The sequence below is a fragment of the Malus domestica genome, chromosome 06, assembly GCF_042453785.1.
Source record: "Malus domestica chromosome 06, GDT2T_hap1".
NCBI lineage: Eukaryota > Viridiplantae > Streptophyta > Magnoliopsida > Rosales > Rosaceae > Malus > Malus domestica.
This window is the reverse complement of record NC_091666.1, coordinates 33,058,949-33,073,191: the sequence shown is the minus strand read 5'-3', so window position 1 is coordinate 33,073,191 and position 14,243 is coordinate 33,058,949. Positions and strand designations below refer to the sequence as shown.

Sequence of the window (14,243 nt, the reverse complement as noted above, 5' to 3'; positions counted from 1 at the left end):
GCACAAAAGACTGGCTCCACCAGTTGCCCAAAGGTTGTATATAAATCACAGAGTCACATGCACGATTCTTACAGTCTTATAATTTGAAGTGAACATCGATAATTTGATGAAAACTTTCAAACTTGATGAATATTCTTCAATTATTTATGTAAAATATGCCTTTGGTCTACCGTCATCTGCAAGGAAAACAATGTTTTCGTTGAATGTTGAATTACACGCACATTATTTGTAGTAGAGAATAAAAAAATCAAGTTCTAAGATTGTTCAAATAGAATGCTTCGTACCACCCGCGACATGCTGCTAATTGGTTTTCTCTTTGACTTTCATTTTTGGTATTTGGTGAGAAAAGATAGGAAGCAAGGAAGTATCCATCGATGAATAACCAAGTCCTTGGGTTTGACTCTCGTACGTAGGTCAGGTCAACTCAGAGTAAGTTTCGGGTCCAAGAAGAAAATAATAACTTAGAACAAATCTATAGCTTAATTGAAGAAAAAATAAATTTTCAATAATAATTATGAAATTTTTCTTTGATAACTTTTCCAAGTATGACTTCAATGCCAGTGCTAAGTTTCAAAAATAATTAAAAAAAATTTTGATAAAAATATTTTTAAATCAATTTTTAATAAAAACGCTTAAAAAAGCACTTGAAATAAGCACTTGAAATGCTTCTCGAGAAAAACACATAACTGGGTAGTTCTTCTACTTCAAGTGTTTTGCACCAGAAACAGTTTCTCTATTTTTAATCATTTTAAAAATATTTTCAAACATGCGCTTTGTTGTTTTATTTTACAATCAGATAATGTTTAGGGCATGTCTAGTAACTACCAACCATCGATGGATTGTAGTCGTATTAGCAAAACTATATTATTACTCCATTTTTCCAGTTCAAGTAGAATAATTCATGAATTCCATTTAACCAAAGGAAAAAAAGGTTAAGAAAGGTCAAATATTTTTTGGGTCCATGCACACAAGTGGATTTCCTTCCACTACCAAAACCATAACAACGTAAAGAGCAAAAGCCCAAACCATCTACTAAATAAAGCCCTTAAATCTGACCCCAAAAAGAAAAAAAAAAATTTAACTAAAAAAAAAAAGAAACAAACCAAATATCAGAGACATGAAACGTAATAAAAGATCGACCAAAAAAAAAAAAAAAAAGAAGAAGAAACGTAATAAAAGTCCATCATATCTGCAGGTTCAACATTCAACAATAAACCGGACCGGTGAAGAAAGAAAACAAATCCTATAGCTCTCGATCGTAGGTTTAAGCACCGGGAGCTGCATCCTTGACCTTACTGTGTAAATATCCGCCATACTCTCTAGCATAATCCTTGACGTGGCTCGCCGTATCGTAAATCCGGCTCCTTGCGTAGTCGACCCGGTCCGAACCGGGCGGGTGCATCCCCTTGAAGTACCTGTACATCCAAGACAAACCGGCCACGGCTGCGGCGCCGAACCCGCACATGGACACGAAGAAGCCGGCAGTGAGGACGAGGATGATGCCAAGGGGGACCCATATGGGACTGGAGACGATGATGAGAGGGGTGAAGAACATTACTCCGAGGACGGTTGCGGTGACGGTGAGGCCGGTGAGGAGGAGGAGAATGGCGCCGGAGACGAGGAGGGTGAGGAAGCCGACGAGCTGGGTAGAGTTGGGTGCACTACCTTGGAGTTTACGTAGGAATGTGGAGGCATTTGTCGGGGTGTTATGGTTGCTGTGTCTCGGAGCTCTCTGCTGCTGCTGGGTTTGTGCTGGGTTTTGGTGACGGTCGGCCATGGATGCGTTGAAAGAGAGAGAGAGAGAGAGGAGGGGGAGGGGGAGTGAGAGAGAGGTGCGGGAGATGTTAAGAGGGGGTGGAGAGGGACAGGTGTGGGGAAGATTTGAGCATGGAGACATGCATGGGAACACGTGGAGGGTGGAACAAGTTTTTGTGAGCAGTAGATGAGTGTGGTGTGGGAGAGTACTTGACCTTTTCTTTGGTTATAAAGCTCATAGAAATCCGTGGAGGATTCTATGTGGTTTAGGTAAACTGTAATTTTAATCATACTAATTTTACTCTCTCTCTCTCTCTCCATATATATAATCATATAGAATTGTGACAGTTGGATGGCTGATGAAATCTAGTTGATCCAAATCTTTTTGGTGAATATTAGAAGGCCAGATGGCATCAGGTGAACTGAATTATTACTGTAAATCTCTACTCAATTACGGAAAATTTTTAGTTGTGACGGAAATACGGGTGATACATCACATGTTTTTATGTAAGTGGTGGAAAATTTTAATTTTTAAGCTATTAATCTTTTAACACACATATCCAACCATTTACATAGAGACACGTGGTGTACCGCCTTATGTGACGGTCACACTGAAAACTCTCTTACTCAATTACATGCCAACAATAAAGCTTAATTGTCAAAACGTCCTTTATTAGGACTTGCATGTTTATATGAAGATGATAATGTTAGGGAGATTAACTTTTTAGATTAAATTTTGTAAATTATATGACGTAATTGTTGATGATTTGATTATTATATAAGGTCGATTAATGTGTTTATTTCATGTTAATGACACATTATACGATTTACAAATTTGATTTAGAAAGTTGTTCGAGATGCTTAACCCTCTTATTATCTATTTAGTAGTAGTTCTCACCTTCTTATCATGGAATTTCACAATTTTCAATTTTTCATATTAAATTTTTTATTATTATTTTACATACCCAATTATTAGTTTTTTTTTTATGGGTGGTGATATTCACGTACCTTTTTTTACTTTCCACACACCTTTATTAAATTTCGGTCGTGATTGTGAACACGAAAATTTCCTGAAACGAAAGAGACAAGAACAACGTGCACAAACAAATATTTGTATTTGATGATTTTGGGTTACAATCTCTCTCTATTTTGATCCTCTGATTCGATTTCCGTAAGGTGTTGATTTGTGGATGTTTCGTTGATCCAAGGGCCGTCGAGGCTTGATTTTGGATGAACTGTTGGAAGTTTCTTCAAGGGCCGTGGGCTTGATCTTTGAAGGTGGATTTGAGCGAATCTTCAAGGAGCCGTTGGGGCTTGATCTTGAGGATGAGTGTTTCTTCAAGGGCCGTTGAGGCTTGATCTTGAATAACGGTGATGAGCGGATCTTCAAGGGCTTTTAGGCTTGATCTTGAATAACAGTGATGAACGGATCTTTCAAGGGCTTTTGGGCTTGATCTTGAAGAATAGTGATGAACGGATCTTCAAGGGTTTTTGGGCTTGATCTTGAAGAACGGTGGCTTGTTGATCCAAGGGCCGTCGGGGCTTGATCTTGGAAGAACGAAGAACACTTTCTTCAAGGGCCGTCGGGGCTTGATCTTGAATTGGTATCCTGATTGTTGATCCAAAGGGCCGTTGTGGCTTGATCTTGGAAGAACGAAGAACACTTTCTTCAAGGGCTGTCGGGGCTTGATCTTGAATTGGTGGATGATTGTTGATCCAAAGGGCCGTTGGGGCTTGATCTTAGGATGAACGATGAACGAAGAACGAAGAACGAAGAGAGCTTTCTTGATTCTTCGGGAACCTGGATGCTTGAGAGCTTCGGAGTTTTAGAGCTTCAGAGCTTCAAGAATTTTGCCTAATGATTTTGGTCCTTCTAAATGAATGAATTAGTCTTCTATTTATAGAAATTTCCAAGGCCTAATTTTGAATATAATATTCCAGATGAAATAAGTCGTTTCTGCCAGGTGTTGACACGTGTCCTGTTTGATGACTTTTCCAACTTATTTTGATTTTTTGTTTAGACACATGCTACGTGTAAAATTTATGTAATACATGAGCGTTGAAACTTTGATTTATCGGTCAACATTTATTTACCGAAATTTCGATGTCTACAAATGCCCCCACTTCAAGACGCATTTTATACATGTGCTTGTCGCATGTAGGAGATGCGTTTTGAAGTCCCTTAATGTAGATGTCGATCCAAGGGCCATCAAGGCTTGATCTTGAATTGGGCTGGAGATTTCTTCAAGGGCCGTCAAGGCTTGATCTTGAATTTGTTTGGAATTTCTTCAAGGGCCGTCGAGGCTTGATCTTGAAGGTTGAAATTGGACCACAAGGAGCTTCATGTGGTAGATGATCTTTGGCTTGGGTAGTGGATGAATCGGCACGTATTTGTTTTTTGCACTTTGTTGACTTTCCACAGCTTTGATCTTGAACTGGGTTGGAGGATTTTCTGGATTTCTCCAATTGTTGATTTTCCACAGCTTATTCTTGAACTAGGTTTTGATTCAAGAGTGGTAGACACTTGATCTTGAATCGGACTTGTGATTTCTTTAAGGGCCGTCGAGGCTTGATCTTGAATTTGGCCGGAAACTTCTTCAAGGGCCGTTGAGGCTTGATTCTTGAAGGTTGACTCGAACACATGGCAAGCAGGCACGAGGTGAAGGTGACGACTTGTTGCTTTGTTCAATCTTTCTAATTCACACCTGAGCAGTTTGGTCAACGGTATGATCTTCAAGATTGATGGGCTCTTCTTCCAGTTGGTGACTTGATCTTTAAGGATTTGATTCAAGGGTGGTGAAACGGCACATGCAGCCCACAAAGCCTAGCAAGTCGACCCAAGAATTTGAGGGTCAAAACTAGTCATCCACCTAGAGTGATTGCAAACATGATGATATGAGATACTTTTGATTTTGAAGAAGTAGCGGATGAATCGGCACGTGCTTTGTTGTGCTTGTCTCCACATGCTTCAATGTATCATTTTTCCTTGTCTTATCTATTCTTCTGGCAGAATGTAGCATCTTCTCGAGTTCTTCAGCTCAGACTCCTTCTGCTGAGCTGACTGTGCAGGCTGCATTCTTCTCTACTTGTTTCTTCAGGCAGATGTGGCAGCTTCTTGAGTTCCTCAGCTCGGACTCCTTCTGCTGAGCTGACTGTGTGCATTCTTCTCTGCTTGTTTCTTCTGCACGTTGTCTCCACATGCTGCAAGGTATCATTTTCACTTGCCTTATCTGTTCTCCAGGCAAATGTGGCATTCGAGTTTGAGCGGAGGTTCCGACATATTGTTTTCTTTATCCTTGTCTTTGTAGGTAATAACAAGGACAAAGGAAAGGACAGGGAGAACGCATGATATGAGATACTCTTGCTTTCTACCCTGGTGATATGAGATACTTTTGCTTTGGTGTCATTTGTTTGCAGAGGTACCCCAAGGAATAAGAAACATTGAGTGACTCGAGAGGCTTCGTTGGGAAGGCATTCTCGGAGATGAAGAAAGGTTCTCGGAGATGAAGAAAGGTTCTTGGAGATAAAGAAAGGTTATGTATGTTTGCCTTGCTATGGAGGGTGAAGGTGGACAGTTATAGGAAATTCTTTAGTACCTGTAGAGGTACTATTCTTTTACTCGTGTCGGCAACCAATGCGTGATTGATCAGTATGGCTTCACGTGCTTTCTTCTTTATTAGAAATCTTCGACAAATTGTCCGTAATTTTCGTCAAGCTGAGTGTGCATGTGACAGGTGTTGACGAGGCTGAAAAAGACTGACGCCTCTTCGATATCTGGGATCGGCGCTTCGACAAATTGCCCGTGATTTCCGCAAAGCTGAGTTTACGCGTGACGGGTGCTGACGAGGCTGAAAAAGACTGGCGCCTCTTCGATATCTGGGATTGGCGCTTTAACAAATTGCCCGTGATTTCCGCAAAGCTGAGTTTGCGTGTGACGGGTGCTAACGCGTCTGGAAAAGCAAGATGCTTCTCCGATTTCTGAGCTTGCCTCCTCGATTTTTTGAATTGGCCTCTTCGAATTCTGAGCTCGCTTCTTCAATCTCTGAAATCCCGTCGAGTGTTGATTTTTATAGAGGCACGCAATTCGTTTCAAAGCACACTTGAATTTTCGCTTGTAGAAACTCCCTTCTTGCACTTCTAAGATCTTGATTTGTCCGACCTCTTCTTTCTTCAACACCTTTGAAAATGTCTGGACCCTCCGACCGTTGTTTTGATTTGAACCTTGGTGAATAGGTAGTCCCGCCTTCTCCAGACAACATATGGCGCCCATCCTTCATATCCCCTACTGGTCCTCTTACTGTTTGGGATTCGGTGATGAAGAATGATATGACCGCTGCGGTGGTGGCCCGGAACCTTGTCACTCCCAAAGATAACAGACTACTTTCCAAACGGTCTGATGAGTTGGCTGTTAAAGATTCTCTGGCTCTCAGTGTGCAGTGTGCAGGTTCTGTGTCTAATATGGCCCAACGCCTATTTGCTCGAACCCGTCAAGTTGAATCATTGGCGGCTGAAGTGATGAGTCTCAAACAGGAGATTAGAGGGCTCAAGCATGAGAATAAACAGTTGCATAAGCTCGCACATAGCTATGCGACAAACATGAAGAGGAAGATTGACCAGATGCAGGAATCTGATGGTCAGATTTTACTTGATCATCAGAGGTTTGTGGGTTTGTTCCAGCAGCATTTGCCTTCGTCTTCTGGGGCTGTACCGCGTAATGAAGCCTCAAATGATCAACCTTCGGTGCCTCCTCCTCCTGGGGTTCTGCCTAGTACTGAGACTCTGAATAATCACCCTCTGGTGCCTCTTCGATCTGGGGCTCCGCCGAGTACTGAGGCGCCATCTGATCAACCTTGAAGATCCCCTCCTGTAAATTTGATTTGTCTTTTTTTTTTTTTTTTTTTTTTTTTTTTTTTTTTATGGCATGTGGAATGCGAATTTATGTAACTTTTTTTTAGAGAAATCAAAAGCATAAAGATATTATTATTTTTTCAATGGTGAAGACCCACAATCCACTATATATATATTCACATGATGCCCATGCTGACACCACCATTCCATTCTCATCTTTTTTATTTATTATATATATACTTTTTTTTTTCTTTTGACTGGCACTACCACTACCACTCCCTTCTCTTATTATTATTATTATTATTTTTTATTTATTTATTTATTTATTATTTATTATTTTATTATTATTATTATTTTTTTTCTTCTTTTTGCTGGCACATGGTGCGATGCACCATCCATTTATATATATATATATTATATTTTTTATTTTTTTATTTTCTTTGCACATGGTGCCTGAAGCACCATCCATTTTTACATTATTATTGTACCTTTTTTTTTTTTTTTTTTTTCTTTGCTTTCGGTGGTACTTACACATGGTGTCATGATGAATCAACATTCCATTTTTTTTTCATGGTGCCAGAGCACCCAAGACTCCACCATTCCTTCTTTATTCTTCTGGCATATATATATATATATATATGGATGGGGGATAGCATGGAGGAAGGCACTGGACTACTGGGAACGACGTTGCTGGCGCGGTCGGAGGAGTGGACGGATACAGGCTGGCGTGGATGTGACCTTGATGTCGGATCCAGCTAGAACCCAGAGCACAGCCTATTGAGCCCAACCACAGAGCATAACCACTGCACACTCGTTGCACCACCACCGAGCACAGCCACTGCGCATCCGTTACACTGCCACCGAGCACCGCCACTGAGTACAGCCACTGCACACCCGTTGCACTGCATTTGCTGTTTGCTATGCTCACTGCACGAAAGCTGCTGCAAATGGGTTGAGTTTCATTGCTGCAAGGGATGCTGGACTGCACGTGCTGTCTTGGCTGCTTCGTTGCTGCTATGGAAGCCACTGCATGTTGTTGCATGAGGGTTTTCGCACTGCCACAAGTTGATTTGGGAGTTGGGAAGCTCGAGCGAGGAAAGAGGAGAGCACGGAAGAGGGCGCTGAACTGCTAGGAAACGACGTTGCTGGCGAGAATGGCGGAGGTGGACTGGTGGTGGAGGCCACCTTGCTCTGGGTGTGCACACCATGTGCAGCAAATGGGGTTTGGAAGAGTGAGGCAGCTGCTGGTGCTGCTGAGGGAGCGTCTGCTGCAAGGGACAGAGCTGGAGTTGTAGGCAGCGAGCTTCGTCAATGCTGATGAGGACGTGAAGGCTGAGAACCTTGATGTTGGAGACTTCTGCAGTCGCCGTTGCTGCTTGTCGTTTCAGTTTGAGTGCTGCGTTTATTGCGATGATTGCTAACAAGACATCCGCATTGTAAACAAATGAAGTTACTCCCATCTGAAAATGCATCCAAAACAATCTGCATCCTGCCAGTTTCCGCCAGAATGGAACTTCCTTGACCATCAGGTCCAAGACCAACCGATGGACCACCCACGTTACATGCTGCTTCTGGTTCAATCTTCCAAGGATGAGCTTCGACAATTGCACACTTGGCAAACAAAGAAGCTAGTTGATCAGCAGAGAGCTTTCTTGCAATCTATTTCTGTACAGCTCACGAGCACGATGCAAGGACTGAAATACAGCCTCGTCCCCACCTCTTGTTCTCATTGCCATAACAACCGCTTTGAGGGCCTGGGAAGGCTTGCCTTGATTGAGGAGCTGGCGAGACAATGTGAGCAAGTCCCTGGCGACGTCACCTTGGCCGATGCTGGACGGCAGCTCCGGCCGCCCAGCCGCCGTCGTCTCCACCTCCATCATTTCCATATCCGTATGGTTCATGTTGGCATTCTCTAATCTCCAAATTGCACGCCGATTTTGTATTTGGGTTTTAATTTTTATAGTCGGAAATGTTTGACGAAAGAAAGCTGGAGGATTCTAGCAAATTCTTCAGGTTAAAGATGTCGGCTTCCTCGCTATCTCTCTCTCTCAGAGCGGTCCTAGATGTTTTGATGTTGTGGGCTTTTCGAGGAAGCTGGGATCCTCGTCCTTGCCGTCGGTCGGGTGTGCTGAGAAGAATGAGAGAGGGTTAAGAACAAGTGGATAAGGTGGAGGGCTAGGTGGCAAAGGAGGACGTTGCGGATGACGGATGGCATAGCAAGCCCAAGGAGAGTGGACGGCTTCTAAGTGCGTATTCATTTTGTGCTTCGTCTTCCCCATTCCAGCCCAACATGAGAGATTTGGGCTTGCCGACATACTATAAGGCCATCTATATATGGGCTTATTTGTAGGGTATATAATTTCCGGCCCTCCTAAGAGAGAAAGAAGGGCTGGAGGACATGGCAGCTTGGTTGGGACGAGATGGAGAAACTTGCTGGGCTTGGGCCTGGATTCCTTGGATTTGGAGGCTGTTTATATATATATATATATATATATATTTATATTTTATATATTTTTTTATTATATATATATATATATTTTTAATACATAATAACATATGCATTCAAATTTTTTTTTATAAAGAAACTGTAATTTAATTTTGTACAAAGAAAATTGTAAATAAATTTGTAATAAAATTGAACTTCATCGATGAAACTTTAATAAAGCCTTTTTTTTTTTTTTTTTTTTTTTTTTTTTTTTTGAATGTGACTGAACTCAAAACTGAATGCTCAAGCTGCCTACGTACCCTTCCAAAGAAAAAGATCAAGTCAAAACGTAGTTCAAATGAGTGATGAATTTAACAGTGATTTTGATAATGATTTCGCCGTACACAGTTTATGCTCTTGCGGGCTAGGAGCGTTGGTGTTGCATTTTATGCTCGTGCAGACCAGGAGCTTTGGTGCCATTTGCAGTTTCAGCTCATGCAGGCAAGAAGTGTTTGGTGTTGCCTTTCATGCTCGTGCAGACCAGGAGCTTTGTGCCATGCAGTTTAGGCTCGTGCAGACCAGGAGCCTCGTGTCCTACAGTTTAGGCTCGTGTGGACAAAGAGCTTTGGTTCGTGCAGTTTAGGCTCATGCGAACAAGGAGCAATTGTGGTTCGTCAAGCGATCCGGGAGAGTTGTTCCTCGCAATCTTCATAGCAATGAGCCTTGACTGAGTAGTTGAAGAAGTCTTATGGGAAGATGTCACACATCGTGATGGGGATGGATGATCTTTGTATCAAAGTTTCATTATCTCCAACACTTTCACATTGTTCTGGAGGTTGGCGAAAGCTGCTTTGCCCCCTTTCTGATTGGTGCACTTGTGAAGAAGACATATGCTTCTTGTGCAGTTTCTTCGGAGTGACATGAATCCATCATTCAATTTCGCTTGGCTTGACTGGCATGGTTTTGGAGCATGCCCCCAGCGATTGAGGTGATGATTTTGAGTTGACAGAGCCGGAAGTGACGTCTTCTTCCGAGATTTTGTCTTCTTTGTCTTTTTGGGCCTTTTCTTCAGTGCGGTCCTTTTGGGTTTGTTGGCGTGAAGATTGGCTGGTGTAGATGATGGTGCGCCTCCTTACCTTTAGTGGTCCTTTTGTGTCGACTTCTAAAGTTGCTTGGCGCTTCATCCTTGAAGGAATCAAGCTTTGAACATCGTCTTTTCCTGCTAGACTGTCGAGCTTTTCTCCCTTTGGTGTTGTCTTTCTGTTTCTAGAAGACTTCTTAGTTTCTTCAAGTCTGTCCGCAGCCGACTGTTGCGGGGAAGATCTAGTTGTGCCGCTTTGTTTCTTGGGTTTTAATAACCTTTCAAAGACAGATCTTTGCGGTGTTGGCGTATTAAGCCTTTTGAAGACGGAAGTTCGGTATCGACCACTGATGCGATCAAGTGCCGAAATTCTAGGTTTTGAATGATTCAGCCTGTCAAAGACTAAAGTTCGAGGGACGGGTTTAGGCTCCTCTTTTGGCCTTGTGGCTTGTGGTCTTGGCTTCCTTGTTTTTTTGTAGGTCCCTGATGTCCACCTTTCCTTATTACCGGTAAATGCATCTTGGTTGCTTGCCCTCGGTGATGGTTGTGTAGGAAGTACCGTGTGACTTGAACATTGACGGGAATGGTCATGCATGCTTCGGAGAGGCACATGATCGAGTGATCCAAACACAATAGTAGTAGTGTGTACCGCAACCGTGTCTTCGAGGTCAAGTTCGATTTTCCCTTGTTGTGCTAGCTTCAGGATGAGATCTTTCAGTACGAAGCATTTTTCCGTTGGATGACTGATGAAGCGATGGAATTTACAGTACCTTGGACTGTCGGTGCGATTCATCTCTTCTGGCCGTCTGCATTCAGGCAAACTGATCACCTTCTTTTCCAGCAAGTCTTCTAACATAGCAACCACATCAGAGTCAGGGAATGGATAAGTCTTCTCCTCAAGCTCCTTCAAAGTGCGTCTACGCATCTCTTGATCACAAAAAGCTTTGGCTTAAATCGCATTGCCTCGTGTAGGGATTTTGACAGGAGCTGTGTTGACTGTCATTGCTTCCTTGGTGGATTTCCACGTAGTCTTCTCCACCTTTGTCTCAAGAACTTTGTCGTTCTTGTAGTCAGCGATCAGTTCATTTTTCCTATGATAGGCGATGCTTAACTCCATGTCATGGGCGCGGGTGGCTAGCTCTTCGAAGGTCGGTGGTTTGATGCCTTGAAGGATGTATTGCAAACCTCATTGCATGCCTTGGATGCACATCTCGATTGAAGAGGTTTTCGAGAGCCTGTCTTTACAGTCGAGGCTTAGAGTGCGCCATCTGTTGATGTAGTCAATGACTGGCTCGTCTTTCCACTGCTTTGTGCTCGTCAGTTCTAGCATGCTTACAGTGCGGCGGGTGCTGTAGAAGCGGTTGAGGAATTCCCGCTCCAATTGCTCCCAGCTGTTGATGGACTCAGGCTCTAGGTCCGTGTATCACTCAAAGGCGTTTCCTTTCAGCGAGCGCACAAACTGCTTGGCGAGGTAGTCCCCTTCGGTCCCTGCGTTGTTGAAAGTTTCAACAAAGTGGGCAACGTGCTGTTTCAGGTTTCCCTTTCCATCGAATTGCATGAACTTTGGCGGTTGATAACCCCTCGGTATCCTTAAGGCGTCAATCTTCTTTGAATACGGCTTCGAGTACAACCCGGAGGTATTTGAGCTCCCTTCGTACTGTGCCTTGATAGTGTTGGTGATCATCTCCTGCAGCTGCTGGATAGAAAGAGATCCCATGAGTGCCGCTGCTTGGTCTGGCTCCGGCTTCACGTCGATTCTCTCCACCGGAGGCTCATCTTCTTCGCCAGCTCATCTTTTTTATGGATCATCTTCTGGTTTGGGGTTTTCGCCGTCCTGTGGCTCTAGTCGGCTGACGAGTGCAGCGATTTGCAAGTCTTTTTCTTCCACAATCTGTGTTAGCCTTGCAATCGCTTCATTCATTTGAGCTAGTTGTTCTTCGATGGAGGTAACGCCGATAGTCATGACTTGTCCAATAGACGTGACTTTCCTTTAGACATCCAGGATGCTGACGAAGAACGTCGTTGGCTGCTTTTGGACGTCATCTTGTGTGCCTCAGCATCATGCTTCGGTGCCCCCAGCGAGGTCAGGTTGATGACGGACTCGCGTCTTTGATGCTCCCCTTGCTCCTTTAGCGGCACCAACTTTGAAGTGGCATGTTGAGGAGTGGTTGTGGCGCCAATGGATGCTCCGTTCATGGCGGAAGTGCTCAGGCTTCTTCCCTTTGTGAGAACGGCTTGTCCTTTGCTTGATGCCATTGATTTTGGAAGTGTGCTTGATTTTCTTGAACGGAGAAAGAGGTGAGAGGCAGAGATGGTCCCACCGGGCGTGCCAATTTGTGAACACGAAAATTTCCTGAAACGAAAAAGACAAGAACAACGTGCACAAACAAATATTTGTATTTGATGATTTTGGGTTACAATCTCTCTCTATTTTGATCATCTGATTCGATTTCCGTAAGGTGTTGATTTGTGGATGTTTCGTTGATCCAAGGGCCGTCGAGGCTTGATTTTGGAGGAACTGTTGGAAGTTTCTTCAAGGGCCGTGGGCTTGATCTTTGAAGGTGGATTTGAGCGAATCTTCAAGGAGCCGTTGGGGCTTGATCTTGAGGATGAGTGTTTCTTCAAGGGCCGTTGAGGCTTGATCTTGAATAACGGTGATGAGCGGATCTTCAAGGGCTTTTGGGCTTGATCTTGAATAACAGTGATGAACGGATCTTTCAAGGGCTTTTGGGCTTGATCTTGAAGAATAGTGATGAACGGATCTTCAAGGGCTTTTGGGCTTGATCTTGAAGAACGGTGGCTTGTTGATCCAAGGGCCGTCGGGGCTTGATCTTGGAAGAACGAAGAACACTTTCTTCAAGGGCCGTCGGGGCTTGATCTTGAATTGGTATCCTGATTGTTGATCCAAAGGGCCGTTGGGGCTTGATCTTGGAAGAACGAAGAACACTTTCTTCAAGGGCTGTCGGGGCTTGATCTTGAATTGGTGGATGATTGTTGATCCAAAGGGCCGTTGGGGCTTGATCTTAGGATGAACGATGAACGAAGAACGAAGAACGAAGAGAGCTTTCTTGATTCTTCGGGAACCTGAATGCTTGAGAGCTTCGGAGTTTCAGAGCTTCAGAGCTTCAAGAATTTTGCCTAATGATTTTGGTCATTCTAAATGAATGAATTAGCCTTCTATTTATAGAAATTTCCAAGGCCTAATTTTGAATATAATATTCCAGATGAAATCAGTCGTTTCTGCCAGGTGTTGACACGTGTCCTGTTTGATGACTTTTCCAACTTATTTTGATTTTTTGTTTAGACACATGCTACGTGTAAAATTTATGTAATACATGAGCGTTGAAACTTTGATTTATCGGTCAACATTTATTTACCGAAATTTCGATGTCTACAGTGATATCTAATGAATTGAAGAATATCAAATGACATAAATTAACATGGGGTGAATGGGAGGTCAAAAAACACAAATGCTAAGGAGACTCCTTGCCACCTCATATTTTTGTACAATGTTTTATAGTGTTGGCACGGAAATTAATGTTAAACTGTGAGGTGGGAGAGAGTTTCACTTTGAAAGAGTCTCTTAGTATATCTTAGTAAAAAATGGTGTGTGGATAACATCACCCTTATATATATCTGTTAAGTCCTTTGTTTTTTTGAAAGTGGATAAATTTTTTATTGTGACGGGAATATAGGTGGTACACCACGTGTTTTGATGTAACTAGTGAGAAATTTTATTTTTTAAGTTATTAATTTTTTAACACATATATCCCACAATTTGTATAATAACACGTGATGTATCACCTCGTATGCCGATCACACTGAAAAATCTCTCGCAAAAGTGAGACAAAATAAACTTTGGGCAATACAACGAACTTTTTGGTGGGCCAAAACCATAACACCTTATTAGTTAATGAATGACCTAACTGATAGACTAAACAATGTATGAAAGGAATAAAACAATCAATGTTTAGCAGTTTAGGTACAAAAGTGAGACAAAAAAAAAAAAAAACAGAAGAAGAAGGGTACAAAAAGTCGAAAATTGAAAAGTTTTAGGGTAGGAAAATCGAGAATCAACGTCGCATAAACAAAAGAACTAGCCAAGGTAAGCTAACATGAGACATGAAATGAAAG

At 42.6% G+C, this 14,243-nt stretch overlaps 1 protein-coding gene across 1 annotated transcript; it reads right to left on the bottom strand.

Moving 5' to 3' along the window:
- Positions 1-1,264: 1,264 nt before the first annotated feature.
- LOC114825411 (oleosin G-like) lies at positions 1,265-1,777 on the bottom strand. Its single transcript, XM_029104059.2, has one exon. The coding sequence runs from the start codon at positions 1,775-1,777 to the stop codon at positions 1,265-1,267; it is 513 nt and encodes a 170-aa protein (XP_028959892.1).
- Between the last annotated feature and the right edge of the window lie 12,466 nt (positions 1,778-14,243).

Coding starts and splice junctions, on each gene's coding strand:
- LOC114825411 (XM_029104059.2), bottom strand. CDS start 1,777: ATGGCCGACCGTCACCAAAACCCAGCACAAACCCAGCAGCAGCAGAGA.